The following is a 19,471-nucleotide window of genomic DNA, read 5'->3' as shown; positions in this document are numbered from 1 at the left end:
CCCATTACTAGTTAGTTGTTGTTTTTTTCATTGAAAAACATGTAAGCATTTTCCAGTTTAAAATTTTCCGAGTTTATCAAATTGTAGAAAAAACAGGAAAGTCAATGGCAGATGTCACTTTTACTGCTGGAAGATCTTTTTTTGCTCAGATGTTTTGATAAATGGAAATTTGTTTTTTCATGGTTTCTTAAAAATAAAAATGAGAAAAAAATGAGTTTTAGTAAATCTGCCCCTTAATTTCAGCTAGCAGAATGGCATGTGTGTGTTACCCTGAGACTAGTGAAAATAGTGCTTGATTGTGTTGTATTACTATTTTATGGATGTAATATATATATATATATATAATTTATTTTTTTTAATTTAAATTTTTTTTTATACAGAATTACCAAACATCAAATATTTGGTAAAATAGTGATTTTTGAAACTTTTCAGCAAAATGTAATCAAAATTGACACAAATTGTCCTGCCTATTCTCGGTAAAAGGAGAAATGATGTCATCTCATATGCCTTGTGTGCATGTGACAATTATTATAACTTTTATATTGAATATTTGTACAGGCAAACACACAACTTAATAATAACAAGTTATCTAAAAATGATTAAACAGTGAAGATAGTGAATGTTTCTACTTGCCTTATTTTCCACTTGATCTAACCTTGTGATTAGCTCATTGAAATGGCTTATTTTTCTGGTTACGGTTCATGGCATTTGTTTGTACAATATATCTTTACAGTTACAGTGGATGCTTCACGTAAAGGGATACTGAAGAATGTAGTTTGTCCTGTGTCTCTGTGGGAAAAGTTGTGAGAACAATAAAATGAATTGCTAAAATTGTTTTCCAGATATTTCTTGCTGTTTTGAGAGTTTTTCCACCTCCGGCCTGTCCAGAAACAAACAAGTTGTTAAATAAAAGAATTTAAAGTGTTTAAAATACTGTAGGCTATGTCTTTAACTCTTTCAGTAACAGCCAAGGATTCACTTTTGTAGCAAGATGTAGATTTCTAAGGGACATAAGTATTACCATTTGTATTTTGCTTCAGGCAATCTGAAGTAGGACCTGAGAGAGAACCAAATCTTGCTTGTGTTTTTCTGCATCATGTTTTCTATGAATTAAGAAAACAAACAAACAAAAAAAATATATATATATACTGTATATGTGTATAGAGTTATGTTTATGGTTTCAAAACAAATTTGTGGAAAAAGGCAACTGATGCAAGAAAACACAATTAGGATTAAGATTTGTTGTGTCTTACTTCAGATTGCAGAAAAAAGTTTAATAAATATGCCCTAGTGAGTCTTACATCTTGCTTCAAATGTTGAAATGTGTCGGGCACAGAAAAGGTTAAAGATGCAGGGCACGGTATCTAAACACTTTAATTTCTTTTATAGAAAACTGTGTTACTAAGGGGTCCATACATGATTCATGAAACCACAATTTTTTTTTTTAAGAAAAAAAACATATTTTTTCTAATTTATAGAACTTTTCTTTATGTCCACAATATTTTAGTTAAAATTCCACCACTTTTTTGTGGTTTTCGTTAACTTGCACGAAAAAGTCGTATTTTTCGTAATGACTATGAACATTTCATAATTCAATCAAGCTTTGGTATCTTTTTGTCAGGTTGGATCTGTAGCGTGCCATTGAGTCTTATGGAAGGCTTCCAAAATCTTGCATTGAAGGTTTCAAAGCCAGAAAGGTTTTTGTGCCATTTACAATTGTTCGGATCCGAAAATTTTGTGACTTTCGGATCACAACCACAATATTTTCGTACGACCGAGAAAAGAATTTTAGTGACATTTTCGCACATCATAAATTATCATAGTTACTCCAAATTTTTTCCAATCGTGATTTTAACCACACAAAATTTGTGTGAATGGGCCCCTAAGTCCGCTTTAATGTTTTCTTACTCCAGATTTTTCATAATAAAGAGAAACATAAGAAATACAGTTCAGAATTATAGAAAGGCCATCTCCCACAGACTTCATTATAAGCAAATAATTGTAATTTTTAAAAATGATTTCCTTTTTCTCTGTAATTATAAAACAGTACAGGTACTGGACCCCTTATCCAGAAACCCATTATCCAGAAAGTTCTGAATTACGGAAAGGCCATCTCCCATAGACTCCAATTTAATCAACTAATTCACATTTTTAAAAATGGTTTCATTTTTCTCTGTAACAGTAAAACAGTACCTTGTACTTGATCCCAACTAAGGTATAATTTATCCTTATTGGAGCCAAAACAATCCTATTGGTTTAATTATTGTGTAAATAATTTTTTTAGCACACTTAAGGTAGGAGATCTGAATTACAGAAAGACCCCTTATCCGGAAAACCCCAGGTCTCGAGCATTCTTGATAACAGGTCCCCTACCTGTACTTTGTACACTGCTCAAAAAAATAAAGGGAATACAAAAATAAGACATCCTAGATCTGAATGAATGAAATATTCTTATTAAATGCTTTGTTCTTTACATAGTTGAATGTGCTGACAACAAAATCTTACACAAAAATTATCAATGGAAATCAAATTTATCAACCCATGGAGGATTTGGATGGATTTGGAGTCACACACAAAATTAAAGTGGAAAAAAACACTACAGGTTGATTCAACTTTGATGTAATGTCCTTAAAACAAGTCAAAATGAGGCCCAGTAGTGTGTGTGGCCTCCACGTGCCTGTGTGACCTCCCTACAATGCCTGGGCATGCACCCACACAAATGGCTCAGGTAGTGCAGCTCATCCAGGATGGCACATCAATGCGAGCTGTGGCAAGAAGGTTTGCTGTGTCTGTCAGCATAGTGTCCAGAGCATGGAGGCGCTACCAGGAGACAGGCCACTACATCAGGAGAATTGGAGGAGGCCTGTTGGAGGGCAACAATCCAGCAGCAGGACCGCTACCTCCGCCTTTGTGCAAGGAGGAACAGGAGGAGCACTGCCAGAGCCCTGCAAAATGACCTCAAGTGGGCCACAAATGTGCATGTGTCTGCTGAAACGGTCAGAAACAGACTCCATGAGGGTGGTATGAGGGCCCAACGTCCACAGGTGGGGATTGTGCTTACAGCCCAACACCGTGGAGGACGTTTGGCATTTGCCAGAGAACACCAAGATTGGCAAATTTGTCTCTGGCGCCCTGTGCTCTTCACAGATGAAAGCAGGTTCACACTGAGCATATGTAACAGATGTGACAGAGTCTGGAGACGCCGTGGAGAACGTTCTGCTGCCTTCTTCTTTGGGGGGCCGCACAGCCCTCCATGTGCTCCCAGAGGTAGCCTGACTGCCATTAGGTACCGAGATGAGATCCTCAGACCCCTTGTGAGACCATGTGCTGGTGCGGTTGGCCCTGGGTTCCTCCTAATTCAAGACAATGCTAGACCTCATGTGGCTGGAGTGTGTCAGCAGTTCCTGCAAGACGAAGGCATTGATGCTATGGACTGGCCCGCCCGTTCCCCAGACCCGATTCCAATTGAGCACATCTGGGACATCATGTCTCGCTCCATCCACTAATGCCACGTTGCCCACAGACTGTCCAGGAGTTGGTGGATGCTTTAGTCCAGGTCTGGGAGGTGATCCCTATTGGGTTTATTCAATATTTAAATTTTTCAATTTTTTTTCAGTTTTCACAAATTTAAGTTATGGAAAAATCACTTATCCGGAAAACCCCAGGTCTCAAGCATTCTGGATAACAGGTCCCAATACCTGTACATGCATAGCTTATATGGTTTTCTGGAGTCAACTTACTGTTAGTGACATTTATTGCCTTGTAATCTAAAGAATGCTGATTATAGGTACAGTTCTTTGAGCTATAAAGCTGAGGAATCCCTATAAAACTATTTTTATTTTGTAATGACTTGCTTGAGACAGATAGGGATTTCCAAGTCAGTACTATGCATATACACAATGCCTAGATTTTATGTGCGGTAAATTATGACACTGTAAAGTTGTCAGGGCCTGCATGGCTCCTGCTGGGGTTGTAGTCAGAACGAAAGAGGAAGCTTGAGTTCAGGAAAACTAACAATCCAAGATGTGGTATCAGTAGGGTTAACAAGAGTCTCTTAATTGATTTCCAGGCAGGCTGATCTCATGCTGCAAACATGCCTTTTAATATAAAGTGGTGCACAGTATCTTACCACCTGTGTGTGCTTAGCTACTAAGATAAACATTATACATTTGAATTCCACAGGTATTCTGAACAGTTTGATGCAGAGGACTGAAGGACACTGATTGGCAGCTACATTTCTGCCCCATGTATGGCCACCTCAAATTTCAATTCACTTGCTTTTTAATTTTGAGAGATTTTGTTCAACACTTCTCTAATCCAATACGCACAATCAGTCAAGTCAATTTAGGGATTTTGAATTTAATTATTAGTAAATAGAAAATGAACATTTTATTTTTTGTCTTATCTTAAATTATCCTCATTAGCTAATCGTTTTGGATCTTGTTAGGCTGGTTTTGATCTGGGCAACCCAGTTTTCATAAGGGTTGTCTGGGTCAAAACTGCCTGCCTGGAAAACTGGACAGGCCGGTCAGATAGAATGGCAGGCTGTTGCGGATGTGGGGCAGTTGTGGTTGTGGCAGTTTTGCATACAAAAGAAAAAAACTTTTTGTCCCAAAACTAATGATTTTGTTAAAATAACACATGAGACAGGGCCCTGAAATATGTAGGGCCATTGCCCACGGGGGGAACCAAATGTAAGTGGTGCAGCACTTAACAGGACTTCTGAAAAAAAGTGTTTTATTAACTCACAAACCCCATGTTTCAGTCAACAAGAGTGGCCTTACTCAAGGGAACTGTTGATTGATTTACTCATTTTTTTATAGGAGTGCTCCTCTATTTGAACTATATATATGTGTGCCTGTGTGTGTGTTTAAAGTTGAATGTAACCATTACCTGTTGGTGTGATGAGTGGGTTAATGGGATATTTTTCACTTCCTTCTTTCACATCCTGACAACAATTGAAAGGCGTCGATGTCTGTGGCAATGTTTTTTTTTTAATTCAGTAAAGCATTTTTGTTTTTTATTTTCATTATTCTGTGAGTGCTTTCGTGATTTTTATCATATAGAAATATATACAGTAGATTTATGTAGAGAGAGAGAGAGAGGGAGAGAGAATCATAAAAATAGTGGTTACAGACTTAATCTATGTCTTAACATTAATTCATTTTACCACAAATATATTTGTAAAATAAATAAACAGAACATTGAATCAAGTGTTTGAAGTTTATTAAGTGCATCATACCAAGAACTAACATTTCAGATGAACTAGAGAGTCTTCTTGCATTGAGGAAGAATCAAGTAGTCAGTGGCTTATAACTGAGATCAATAGTTCACTGTAAATTATCTAATAATTTAAAAAAAATAGAGGATGTGCTTGTAAAGGGGTAAGAAATTATTTAATTAGTGTAGTTAAAGCTATGTGCAGGGCTAGCCAGCAGGTGGTGCCAAATCCACCTGAAAGCCTATATAAGGGTGTGCATTAGCTGTGCACTTCCTCTATTTGGCCTAATAAGATCTGCAGACAGCTAAATAACACAGAGTTAAATCTGGTGGGCCACCCTTACCTTGCTTGGGTAGATAGGAGGGTAGAGGCTGTAATTAGCTAGTTTCGGAACAGGAGTTTGATATGGTAGTTATTAATGATAACGCAAAAAATTGCTGCTAGAAGAATTTGCAGAGTGAGGAAAAAGTCCTGGTTGCTTCACAAAAGTTGCAGTGCATCAAAAAAAGTTGAGGTTGTATCAAATAAGTTGCAGTCACGTCAAAAAAGTCTCATCAAATCAGTCAAAGTTGCTTCAAAAATGTGACGTGGTAGCCTCATTACGCGAAATTTTCACTTGTCACTAGTTGTTAGTAAGGACAGCTTGGGCTCCTACAAGCAGTCAGTATGTGGGGTAGAGTACTGTACTGTGCCAGCAGCAGCCAATCCCTCATATTGCCCCCAATCTGTACCTGTGCCAGCAGCAGCCAATCCCTCATATTGCCCCCAATCTGTACCTGTGCCAGCAGCAGCCAATCCCTCATATTACCCCCAATCTGTACCTGTGCCAGCAGCAGCCAATCCCTCATATTGCCCCCAATCTGTACCTGTGCCAGCAGCAGCCAATCCCTCATATTGCCCCCAATCTGTACCTGTGCCAGCAGCAGCCATGATATTGCCCCCAATCTGTACCTGTGCCAGCAGCAGCCAATCCCTCATATTACCCCCAATCTGTACCTGTGCCAGCAGCAGCCAATCCCTCATATTGCCCCCAATCTGTACCTGTGCCAGCAGCAGCCATGATATTGCCCCCAATCTGTACCTGTGCCAGCAGCAGCCATCCCCTCATATTGCCCCCAATCTGTACCTGTGCCAGCAGCAGCCATGATATTGCCCCCAAACTGTACCTGTGCCAGCAGCAGCCGTGATATTGCCCCCAAGCCCCCAAACTGTACCTGTGCCAGCAGCAGCCAAAAAAAAAAATTGCTCCAAAGCCCCCCAGCAGCAGCCAAACCTTCATTTTGCCCCCAATGGGTACCCATGCCAGCAGGCAGCAGCAGCCAAAAAATCATATATTGCCCCAAATCATCTCAACCTGTGCCAGCAGCAAGCGTCAGGACTCCCAGGTTTCTCCTGCTCATACTTTCTCTTCACACTTCGCAACACGCCAGCTCTCTCTGTCTCCGCTGTTTGAATGGCGGCATATCCGCGCGCTACCCTCTACTGCACATGTGTCACAGCGCCAATGTGATAAAAGGAGAGCGCGTCAGTTTATTAAGGTACACGCCGGCAAAGAGAGGGGTGGGGGAGTGCTCCTAGGTTCCAACTACCGAGTACAGCACAAGTTAAGTTGCACAACACCAGAGGGGCTTGGGGAGGGTGATTTTTGAAGGCCAAGGAAACTAGTTTTAAAAAAGAAAAAAATAAATGAAAAAAAATATTTTCCTTTTTAATTGTGCCCCCCAGTGATTGCGCCCTAGGCAGGCGCCGATTCTGCCTACCCCTATTTCTGCCCCTGGGGATTGTGAGTGAGTAGGATTAGGGTAGCAGCCTGGTAGTAAAGCTGTAGAGAGAAAGCTTGGGTTACATATGAACACTGTAGGAGACAGGGGTCCTGGGCTATATAAAGCATGGACACTGTAGGAGACAGGGGCCCTGGGCTATATAAAGCATGGACACTGTAGGAGACAGGGGTCCTGGGCTTTATAAAGCTTGTACACTTTAGGAGACAGGGGCCCTGGGCTATATAAAGCATGGACACTGTAGGAGACAAGGGCCCTGGGTTATATAAAGCTTGTACACTTTAGGAGACAGGGGCCCTGGGCTATATAAAGCATGGACACTGTAGGAGACAGGGGCCCTGGGCTATATAAAGCTTGTACCAATAGGAGACAGGGGCCCTGGGCTATATAAAGCTTGGACACTGTAGGAGACAAGGGCCCTGGGCTATATAAAGCATGGACACTGTAGGAGACACGGGCCCTGGACTATATAAAGCTTGGATACTGTAGGAGACAGGGGCCCTGGACTATATAAAGCTTGGATACTGTAGGAGACAAGGGCCCTGGGCTATATAAAGCTTGGACACTGTAGGAGACAAGGGCCCTGGACTATATAAAGCTTGGACACTGTAGGAGACAAGGGCCCTGGGCTATATAAAGCTTGGACACTGTAGGAGAATGGGGTCTCTGGGCTGTATATAGCTTGGACACTGTAGGAGATAGCGGTCCTGGAGGCTTCAAGGGAAAATACACTGTGAGAGTGTATGTGTTGGTAGTTCAATTGGGGGGTCAGTGGAGTCCATAGGTAAGTTACATTTGTTTCTTTGAAAGTAACGTACATTTTTGCATAAGTTACGGAAATTGCATAAGTGTAGAGGGCCCAATGATGCTGTAGGGTCCAATAACCAGTCATTCTACTGCTGGAAAGTTCATGTAGCAGATGTTGACTTTTTTTAATTCATTTGTGGTCAGTGGAGTTTGTCCTTGCAAAGCTTCTCTGCATTGTCTTTTTCTTGATACACAAGGTGCCTAAGTTTCTTTTTGAATGATTAATAAAAAGAACTTTAAAACAAATTAAAATATCAACACTGACACATCAAAGACATAATCACCCATATGTCATGCCGTGACAGATGTCAGCTCAAACAAAGACAAATCGCTTGCCAGGGGAACTCAGTACCTGAATATGGGTGTGGCCTAGTGAATGTGACATCATTGTGCATGTGCAGATGCCCTTCTGAAGCCACCAAACCTGCCACTGAATGCTTTCTGTACATGTGCAGATCTAACTTTTTTGGAGAAACCTAAAAAAGTGGAATTGGATTTAGTGACAGGAAGCCAAGGGGAAGGGGCTGGGTAACTCCCTGGAAATCCTGAGGGTTGATAGCTTTGGTCAAGTGGAAGGAGAATAGAAAAAACAAAAACATCAGAACTCCTGCAAGTTCTTATTCAGCTGTGGAAGATCATAGACGTGTTGCACCGTTGCATCAATGGGCTGCCAATTTTTTTATTTCATCCACAAGATGGAGCTATGTTACCACAATTTCTTGCCGCAGTAATTCTGAAAGCCGCCATGAGCATAGCTTTCTCAGCAATGTTGTAGCTATTCCTGTTTTACCAAAGTGGGCGCAAATCAGGATGACTCCAGAATAATCTGTATAAGTTGACAAGACTAAGCAGGTAGTTAACATGTCTACTAACCTGAACCCAGCCCAATTAACAGCTGCACTCTCCTTCTCCTCCACTTCTGCTTCTCTACTATGTGGCCTCACATTTAACCATATAGTAGCAGTATTGTGCTTCTCCAATCTCACAATGGCCCTTTGCATTGAACATGCTTAACCCAGTTATGCAGCTAGTGGAATTACGTGAGCACTATTATTCAGGATGACGTAGCAACATTACATTGGGCATTATCCATCCCCATTAATTCAGGCCTTAGTGGGAGCCAAGAGAGAGCCCATGACGGAGGGTGGCATCTGTTATAGCACACTCTAGAAAGTGGAGGTAATGGGTTTCTAAGGGGCAACAGTGGGAGTTCTAGTTGTTTTTTTGCAGTTTCCTCTAGTTTGCTGTAGGAAATGTGTCCGGAATCTTGTTTAACTGTTGAATCCTAGCTGCCAATGTTAGTTCTTCTATGTTGAAGAACCTGTCCATTTCCTGTTCTAGCAAAGGAGGTGCTAAATCCTCAGCTTTTTTCCCCTCTGCGGCAAATTAGAGAGGCTTCAGATGGGGTTTTTTCTCTGGATCAATTAGCAGTTAGGCAGGTTATATATAGGCATTATGGTTGAACATGATGGACGTACGTCTTTTTTCAACCCCTAACTTACTATGTTACTATGTTTTCCAGGAGTTCTGGTATGGTGAGGGCTGTATACCAGCAGAGGGATTAGCTACCAAGGAAAATGCTTCCATGTGCTGATGTGATTTGTTGAAGCAATTCTGTATACTTAGTGAAGTCCTCTTTATCCTTGAAGATGTTTGTTACACGGCTTTCTCTCTATTAATATGAACCACTAGGAGCCAAATTATTGTTGAGATGTGTGAGAGTGTTATGGTTCAGCTTGCAGATCCTTTACATAGAACCTTTTAGGTGCATCTCAGGGCTCAATCGTGCCCCTCCACCCCTTGCCCTGTTTTTTTGTGTCAGAGCAGGTTGGGGGGGGGGGGGCTCGCAGTGCTAGTGCACCAGAAGAGCTAAAATTTTACCCATGGCCAAACCCATTTAACCCACTGACCCATGGCAAAAAAAATAAATTTTGTTGTCTTGACATTTTTATTTTAAAAGTGACATTGTTGATGTTTTAACACATTTCATACATAACCCTTGTTTTTTTGTGGGTAACACCGTAAATTTCTTTGCTATTAATAACATTGACATAAACCATAATTTTTACTGACCAGACTGCTACAATACGAGTCAGGTGGCAACCCTAACTCCATCCCAGTCCACTAAGGCAGCACATAGGATCCTGTGGTGACATAGGTCCCGCTACCATGGGCTTTTTTCTCAGCTCTCTGTGTAGGCTATAAAAACACCCAGGGAAATGTCCCTGGTAGGATGAGCTTTATAAATGGCTCCATTTGACTGATCACACCCCCTCTTTAATTAGGAATAGGATTATAAAGGAGTATTTCATAGGGTAGTAGAACCTTCACATAATCTTTGGAGAAATTAAATATTCATCTACGACTATATGAGAAATAAATAAAATTTTTACTGACCCTTAAAAGTTAGAACAACTCATTAAAAATTAGAACAACTCACAGAAAGAATGTAAGAGGTTCTGAATGAATGCATACCTCCCAACATTTTGAAAATTGAAAGAGGGACAAAAAGAAATGCCGTGCATTGTGTGGGGAAATGTTTACCCACGACCATTTTTGCGACCACACCCCCTAAATACCACTTCCATTTGACTAAATTTAGCAGGTTATTTAAAGTTTGGACACATTGTTAGGGGTTTTGGGGTCTTGTTTTATTACAGTTTTGTTAAAAAAGCTGAAATTGCCCTTTAAGCTGTGAGTCTCAGTTCCCCCAAGAGACCTGTTTAGCTTATTAGTTACAATTGTATCTAAATGCAGGTGAAGCTTGTTAACTTAGCGTGCCAAAAGCTACTTATTAAATTAAGTTTGTATCTTTTTTAGCGTTCAGTGCAGGAGATCAAAGGGAAATGAGGGACTTTTCAGTAAGAATCCGAGACTGTAGGCCGCGCTCTCCAAAGAGGGACTGTCCCGCACTTGTGTCAACATATGCTTCTTGTTCCTGGTGACCAAGCAGTGGTATCAGCTGTTTGGCTGACCAGTGGTTTATGCTACCTGCTGCTTAGCTGCTATGGGTTTGGAGTACTGCATCAAACATTCTTGATATTATGTCTTAAAGAGGTAGTTCACCTTTAAGTTAGCTTTTAGTATGTAATAGAATGTCCTATTATTGGTCTTAATTTTTTTATAGCTTTTGAATTATTTTCATTCCTCTTCTGCCCAGCAATAAAATGGGGGTTACTGACCACAGAAGCCCAAAAAATCTTAGTTTTGTGATACTACAATGTTTTTGTTGCTTTATTATTTATCTAGCCCTTCTCCTATTCATCTTCCAATCTCTCATTCAAGCCACCACCCCTTTAAATTTAGTTTTATCACCTGGGCGCTGAATGGTGGGAAGGGGTTGATATAAGGTAGCTAGTGTTAAGAAACAAGAAACAACTCAATAAAGAAATGGAATGCATTCTGTTTGTATGATCAATATTTAGGCATCTCCAGTATCCTTATAAAAACAAACATACAAATAAAAGTAACATTAGGAGAAAGCGCCAGATAACATTTCCATGTGAATTAGTTCTTCAGCGAGACCTCATTTCCACACAAGTAATCATAGCTGCCCTTTATAAACACGTGTTTGCTTGGGGACAGTCTATATTAATAGGTAAAGCACTTTTGGGTTTTTTATACACACTTTGAACCTGGTTTTAAAAGAAGTTACAAGCAGTCCTTAAATTGTACATTTTCAGTTCACTGTATTGCTCATTTTGCCAAGTTTTACACACACTTTAGCAGCCACAGGAGGAGCATACTTAGCCCCAGGGACAGAGAGAGCTTGGCTGAATTGCCACTGTTGCAGAGGTCTGTGCTACAGCAGGTCTTTACGTAGTTTAAGCCAAAGACATTCTCTTTTTGGGTGGTAGTGTTTGAAACACAATTTGTATCACATGCCTGTTGGCTGAAAAAGGGAGCGCTGCCTGCAGAGAAAGAAAAATAAGTTAAGATATTGCCTTCTTGGGTCTCCTACACTAATGTTGTAAAGTGTGCCAGTGCAGGGAGTGAACTGTGAATGCTGGGACAGGAAGAAACCACAGAAAGAAAAGTTGCTGGAAAACTTTCATAAAGGAGTCTATGAAGATTCTCATTTATCCAGGTCATGATATACAGTATCTAGTAGAATTAAATCTAAAACAAATCTTTAAATCAAAGACAAGCAAAAAGACCAGACCAACAAACAGAGTGGAGTAACACAGCAGGTGAAGCAATATAGTCAGCCCATATGTTTCTGGAACATCAGAAAAACATAGGAGAATTTTCAACAAACATCGCATTCCTGTGTAATTCAAACCCAGCAACACTCTGAGACAAAAGCTGGTGCACCCTAAAGACCCTACACCAAAGCACATGAAAAGTAATGTGGTCTATGCTGTCCAGTGTAGCAAAGAGTGCTCTGACTTATACATTGGGGAGACAAAACAACCTCTCTGTAAGAGAATGGGCCAGCATAGGAGGGCTAACTCCTCAGGACAAGACTCAGCAGTCTATCTACACCTCAAGGAAAAAGGACACTCTTTTGAGGACAGTAACCTCCATATTTTGGACCGAGAGGACAGATGGTTCAAAAGAGGTGTGAAAGAGGCCATTTATGCCAGCATGGAAAAACCATCCCTGAACAGAGGAAGGGGCCTGCAACAGCGCTTGTCATCAACACACAATGCCGCTTTGACATCCTTACCCCTGGCGAACCTACCAGTCATTTGAACTGAAGAAGCCACTCGGATGAGCAGTGAAACGTTTTCAAGAAAAGCTTAGAAAAGTCCAGTTGTTTTAGACTTAATTCTACTAGATACTGTATTTCATAAAGGAGTTTATACTGTACTAGAGATTTCCAAGCTATCCAGTGATCCACTAGATGGCGCTGGCTGTAAAGACTGTCACCTGTGATGACATTCATTTTAATAATGCACTAGGTGTGTGCAACTACAAGAGAACAGAAAAGGATCTTTAGAGGTTCTGCTGAAATAAAGACAGCCTTTCCAGCATTTCTATTTTGTTTTTTCTCTTAGTTTTTAAACCCAAGATGAGCATAACCATGTAGATAAATTGAAGAGCGAGTTAGGTGTCAGTACAGTCATGCTATTGTAATATGGTTGGGTAGACAAGTTATAATGCCATGCATCTTTTGACAAATACCTGTATTTTACTTTATGTAAAAAGCCCATAGACTCCAATGGCCGCAAAATAAAGCCACCATGTAATGGAAAAAGTTGCCGCAAAAAGATGTCCATTGACTTCACTGTGTTTTGCAAATTTTCAACGTTTTACCAGTATTTCAGTGACAGATTCACTTATTATTATTATATGTGCTTTAGCAACTGGAAAAAACCACCCTCACCTCTTTACCATGAAATGATAAATAACATGTATACCAATTAAACAGAAGAAATGATCAAAAGCATATTTACCAGCAAAAGTTTGGGTTAACGAGCAGTTTCCAGTACAGCTTATTGTTGAGGAAGAGCCAATACAAACGAACAGGAACCGAAAATTGCAAACATTGCATGTCAAGGTAGATGCTGTGGGAACAGAAAGAAGCAAAATGTAATTTATTTTAAAAGGTGTCTGACTTATGTAACCAAGGAAAGGGTATTTATCAAAAAGTCCACCCGCGTGGTCTTTAACCCTTTTTCTAGATGATTTCAGAAAAAAAAACTGCTCTGTTCAGGCATATCACTCAGGAAGACTAAGATTTGCATGTTTCAGGCGTTATTAGGGCTTTACAATGGTAATGCAAAATACAAAAAAACAGCAGCATTAGTTCTTGTACCCTGCACTTATAGGTAGGTGCATACTTCTGTGCTCATAATTTTTAATCCTGTACACTGCATATACAATGTGTGCTGAATGGCATATTTGTAGATTAAATTGCAGCAGAAAGTAGTTAGTCTGTCCTCGGCTATTCTCTTCTTAGTTTAACAGACTAAGGGGAATGTTACACGTAGCACTTTGTCATCCATGGGCAACAAAGCTTCCAAAAATACCTTTGAATCCACAACCTGATGTTAAACACTTTACATGCAGAAGGCATTTTCCCACGATGTAGCCAAATCACCACACGTAAAGTGTTCTACATGAGGTTAATGCCTATTATTCTTGATAATAATTTTCAGATGCTTCATTGTCTGTCGGAGATCAGACACCTGTACACCTGTATAAAATATTAACAAGTGTGCAAGGTTGTTTTGGGAACTGGAGTCTTTGCTGGAGAGTTGACTTGAGATACATTTGTTTCTCTAGGGCAAAGACTCCAGTTTCCCAAACACCTTGCACACTTGTTATTCTTTTATGCAGGTGTCCCAAACCACACTTACAAGTCAGTTCACCAATTCCAGCACTGTACAGGCTCTGAAACAGAGAATTGTGGGATGACCACCTATAATACTTGTAGTTGACCTTCTTGCTTCACAGACTGGGAAGGACAGCAGCGGACAAAAAAACCATAGGAAAGGGAGACTCCCACATTTTTTTTTACAATAATTATTGGAAGATGCAGGAAATTATTAATATTTAAAAATAATTTTCCTCAGTTGTTAATTATGCAGAATGAAAGAATGATAAGTTACTATAATTGCTATATATGTCCCAATTATTCACAGAAAATGCAAAATATTGTGTGAACTGGATTCTAGCAATACAGTTTTGCTTATGAGGTATTCTTCCATATGGCATACACAGGCCCCTGTGGGCTTTACCAACATGCCTTATTGCATATCAATTAGCCAAGCAGACTGCCACTATACATAGGTCAATAAGCTACCAACCCAGCCCATGTATGGCGAGTTTAAGGGATTTTTCCTACAAACATCACCTACCCATCACAATGGCTCCAATAATCACAGACAAGGACAAAAGCAACTTCATGGTGCTTGAGAAGACTCTGAAAAAAAAAAATTGTGAAACAGTCTCAAATAAAGAAAGTTGTTTAGAATGGGAAGGCAGGGAGAAAAAAAAGAAAAGGGGCAATAAAACCCACACACCAAGTTTTAATGACTGGCCAGCTAGAGGTCTGTTGGCTGGATGTGACCCCCCCCCCCCCCATCTGCCTATGGAATCCATTGCCTTTAGTTTAACATAATTTTAATAAAATCTGGCCACACACACACACATCATTTAACAGGCCCAACTCATTGAAAGATCTGGGCAGCAATAGCCTAAAGTTACAGCTAATCAACACAGTGAGGTGTGCCATTTTTAGAAGGTTCTTTATTAACAAATTATAACAGGCAAAATAAATTATATCTGATTGTTCTTGTACATTTATCCAATGCAGGTGCTTAATTGGCAGGTGGGAGGTCCTTTAGTAAGCTAGATACTTAAATGCCTAGATGGATTCAAATGCATTGTGGTGTGGTTTAAATATGGCAGATACCGAAGAGTGACACACAATGCAAACACCTGTGCCTGACCAATGCTGGTTTGGTGCACATACTGGCGTGCTGAGTCTACATGTGGTTTGTAATAGGATAGCATTGAAACTGCCACCCATTCCTATACAGGAGAGTATACTTAATTCTCAAGTTGTGAAAAGTAAGTATCACCCAAAATCTAAGCTTGTATGTTATAACCTAGCATGGCCTTTTAGTACTCACAGCATTTTACACTGAATTGTTTTTCCACCCTCTTCACTCACTAATATGGCACTCTGCCAAATTACCAAAGTAGCACCATGAGTGTAAGGCCATGATGGGGCAGAAGGGTTGCACTCATGTCTGCCAAGGTTCTTTGGAAAGACAAGCAGTTAGCAGGGAATACCCAAGAATACCCAAGCCTGAGTGAGTGAGTGAGCGAGAGCTGCCAGCTGATATAGAATGAATAGAATGCAGGTGGAAATAGAAGGAACACATAGTTCTTCAGAAAGAACTTTCTGATAACATGGAAATTCTGTATAGAAAAATGAAGGTGGATAAGAATTCCTCTTTCAGAAGAGAAAATGGAGCAGAAGATGGAAATCCACATTATTAAAACCAACAGTGGTTTAGGAATCATCAGTTTGGAGATTTTCTAATATAGTATAATGCATAGTAATCATTCTGATAGCATGGGTGTCCAGAGAAAATCGTCCAGGGTGGGGCAAACTCATTAACTAATAGCAGCCTGTATTCATAGACTAAACCTGTATACATTAACCACAACCAGCCTAGTAAAAAAATATGACTGAAGGTAAATTGGGACATATGGCTATAACCTTGATGTTGTAGGTGGTCTGGCAATTTTATGATCACAACTTTGCAACTGAAAACCCATTTTAAAATGATATGCTCTTCCACAGATATTAAATTACTAATGAAACATGGCCCATGGAATGTACATTAATTAATCCCATCTCTTTTGTATACACTAACTAAGCATTTAGGTAATGACAAGTTTGAGAGATGATTTGTATCAGAAAAACCCTGCAAGCCAGACAGCTTACATCTTTGTGTAACTAGAGGTCTGTTTAAGTAGAGAGTGAAAATAATGAAAATGTGTTGCACACACACATATATATATATATATATATATATATATATATATATATATATATATATATAATTATGGCACAAAAGTGTATGGGTATAAGTCGCTGAGCCTGAAAATTCCAGCACCCCTGCATACAGATAAAAGAACATATGGGGAACAAAAGTTACAGATCCTGCCATTGGTATTTTCAAGTTCTATAGATTTATTCCTTTAGATGCAGGAAAAAAAAGTTTCAATTTACAGTGAATCTAAAAGCAGGAGAACAATCCTTGCCTAATTTCATGAATATATCTCAGTAACTCTGTTATACCAATATTTTATACAATCTAATACAGTGATTCAAAGTCAATTTTTTCTTTGTTCACTACTGAACTTTTGGGGGCATAAAGTGAATAGTTAGGGCAGTGAAAGCAAAGTTCTGGAGGCCGCGTGAAGAGTTAAAGATTCTTTACATAATTTTAAGAATTAAATTATATTATATTATATATATATATATATATATATACATACACACACATACATACAGTATATGTATATCCACAGAAAACACAAACCTGTCTGCAGTTCAACTGCACTCAACAAAGTTCTCAGGATAACTAAATGCATATATACAGTATGTATATATAGCAAATACTCAGCACAAATACAATGTGCCTTAAAAAAATGTTCCCACCCACATCCCACAGGCTACAGCAGTTTAACTACTCTACTGCTAAACTAGAGCACTCAAAACCTTTCCTTAGCGTAAACCCTTCTTATACATTATATGATGGGTAATAAAAACAGACTTATTGGGAAAAACCTGACAATCAACTTAGAGATTTGAGCCAAAATAAAACAGGCTTCATTGTTATACAAACAATAGCACCTACCTTCTCCTAACAGAATAAATACAGGGGAGCTCATACTGGGTTTGGTGGGTTCCCTTGGTGCAGCGGCCACAGGTAGCCATGCTCAAAAGCCCAGACTCACAAACATGCAACTAGTCTCACACTAAGGAGCAGATTTAGCCAAATATGAGTTTCAAACTGAATACATAAAAAATGACAGATGTTCTATTCATTACTAGGGGATTTTAAGAAGCATATTTATCAAATGTATCTAACTTTCACCCATTGATTAATACACCTCTAAAAATCCCATAGGGATAAATAAAACATGGGTGAGTTCTTATGTATTAAGCTCTATATTAAACTCACATTTTGATAAATTTGCCCCATAGTCTCTTTCACATATAAAGACACAACTGTAGCAGCTGCCAGAGACCCTACTGCAGATCAGCAGATAGTTCAGCAGTTGTGATCTCAAACTCCATTATGGGGATCTAGGGCACTTGCTTTTGCCCTGCTTGAGTGGAAAGCTCCAAGGATGCCCATGTGAACAAGTCAAAGCTCCAAAGAGAAGCCCAAAGAGAGCAGATCACCAGTCCCAGGCAGAGAGTAATGGAAGAGAAGAAAATGCACAGGACAGTTCAAATTACCAGACGTTCCCTGCAGCTGTGTCACTTCTATAGAGTCTGTGCTGGGGGGAAGGTCTAGCCCACCTTTATATACCCCAGCTCCTAGGGGAGGGGCCTGTGGGCCAAATAACTGGTGATTCTAACGGGACACACCTGTGTGTTTGTAAAGTGCATGCAGCTCTCTGTGCATAACAGGGTGTGGTGGGAAGGGAGAAGTTACATGTCATACTGTCCTTAACCCCTCTGTATTTGGCTGCTATTTTTAGTATTCAATTATATATCTGTGTGTGACGTGTAAGGCTGGGTTAGAAGGATATACATGTTTACTCGTTGCAACATGACCCCTTTTGGGCTGCAAAACAAATGAGTTTTATATTTTAGTGTCAGCCAGGGCAGATAGAAAGTTGTCCCTGGGAATTTCCCTGTCTGGCAGCTACCAGTAAGCGAGTCATGTCCGTAGTTCTAGAAACACTGCCAATGGCTATGGAATAAGGCACTCAGGATAAAATACTTTTAGTAGCAGAAATTTCCAGGCTGCTTGCTGGACTTGGGGGTTGAATTATGTGGTTTTAGTACTTGTATAATACTGTATTTATAGATATACCCTGTTGGTATGGCACTAGGATCTTATGGGAGGCATCAAAGGCAAAGTGCTTGCTGTAAAAACTCAGAAGGCTATTATGTAACACATACAAAAGCCATTTAGAAAGAGTTCACGCATTTGCAGAAGTACTTGAAATTTTTTAATTGACATTGTTTCATTTAAGTGCAATTGTACTACAAGTAATCTTCAGATCTGTCTAGCTAATTTTCCTTAAAACAACAGCAGTTATCAACCCCGAGTTCTCTTGAATCCTTATAAACATTTTTCTTTCCTTTCAGAATTTTTTTTTTTTAAAGTGTTTATTTATTTTGTTTTATTAAACAAACAAACAGTAACATTGAATAACAAGCGTTATCTGATCAAGATGTAAATCGTCAGTTTACAAAGGATGTCCATACAATATTTATGTAATTTCTGGTCATTCTTAATGAATGTTTGCCTTCAGCAATTGCTCCAAACCGATTCCACTGATAAAACATGTAAATATCCGTGTCACTCGGGCTCATGTAATGATAGGATTAAGGGCTCTTCCTAAGGGCATCAAGTTGTATTCCACCTGAGTTTGGAACCTCCCAGTCTATAGAATGAAATAGGCTTCATTACCTCCTGCGGTGGAACACATGAAAGATCCAGCACAGGGCAATGCACAAGCAAACACTCATGTGTAAGGCTGATGCCACACGAGGCGTAGGGCTGAAATTTTCGGCAAGCGGAAAAACGCTTGGCGAAAATTCAGCCCTACGCCTGCTACTTGTGCCTGCACCCGAATGAATGGGATACGCTCGGGTGCAGGCACATGTAGCCGATATACGCATGAAAACGCGAGACTTTGCATTCTCTCGCGTTTTTGTGCGTATATCGGCTACATGTGCCTGCACCCAAGCGTATTCCATTCATTCGGGTGCAGGCACAAGTAGCAGGCGTAGGGCTGAATTTTCGCCAAGCGTTTTTCCGCTTGACGAAAAAATCATGGTGAATGATGGGATTATTTTAAGATTTTTAAACAGATAATTTCCTTCTTTCACCTTATGTTTGTTAGAAAGTAAGGTTGGTGCCACTCTCAGGCCCCTTAGTCTAGGCCTTGGTTAGCCTTGGTCAGATGGCGCCTGCCAACCCCCTCTATGCTCTCCAGAGCTATTGCCTTT

At 39.9% G+C, this 19,471-nt stretch overlaps 1 protein-coding gene across 1 annotated transcript; it reads right to left on the bottom strand.

Annotated features, from left to right (window-relative positions):
- Positions 1 to 10,654: 10,654 nt before the first annotated feature.
- On the bottom strand, positions 10,655 to 17,843 carry ly6g6c (lymphocyte antigen 6 family member G6C). The gene is made up of 4 exons (XM_031891486.1): positions 17,744 to 17,843; positions 14,616 to 14,680; positions 13,209 to 13,319; positions 10,655 to 11,720 (listed from the first exon to the last, which is right to left on the bottom strand). The coding sequence occupies exons 2-4, from the start codon at positions 14,662 to 14,664 to the stop codon at positions 11,521 to 11,523; spliced, it is 360 nt and encodes a 119-aa protein (XP_031747346.1). The 5' UTR covers positions 14,665 to 14,680; positions 17,744 to 17,843; the 3' UTR covers positions 10,655 to 11,520.
- Between the last annotated feature and the right edge of the window lie 1,628 nt (positions 17,844 to 19,471).

The sequence above is a fragment of the Xenopus tropicalis genome, chromosome 8, assembly GCF_000004195.4.
Source record: "Xenopus tropicalis strain Nigerian chromosome 8, UCB_Xtro_10.0, whole genome shotgun sequence".
NCBI classification, from domain to species: domain Eukaryota; kingdom Metazoa; phylum Chordata; class Amphibia; order Anura; family Pipidae; genus Xenopus; species Xenopus tropicalis.
Note: the sequence above shows the minus strand (reverse complement) of the source record. Positions and strands in the feature narration are given on the sequence as shown.

Bases quoted from the DNA above. Each gene is read 5' to 3' on its own strand.
- ly6g6c (XM_031891486.1), bottom strand. From the start codon at position 14,664: ATGAAGTTGCTTTTGTCCTTGTCTGTGATTATTGGAGCCATTGTGATG. The intron at 13,320-14,615 runs GTAGGTGATGTT...CTGTTCCCACAG, and splicing joins TATTGGAGCCATTGTGATGG to CATCTACCTTGACATGCAAT. The intron at 11,721-13,208 runs GTAAATATGCTT...CTTTCTCTGCAG, and splicing joins GTTAACCCAAACTTTTGCTG to GCAGCGCTCCCTTTTTCAGC.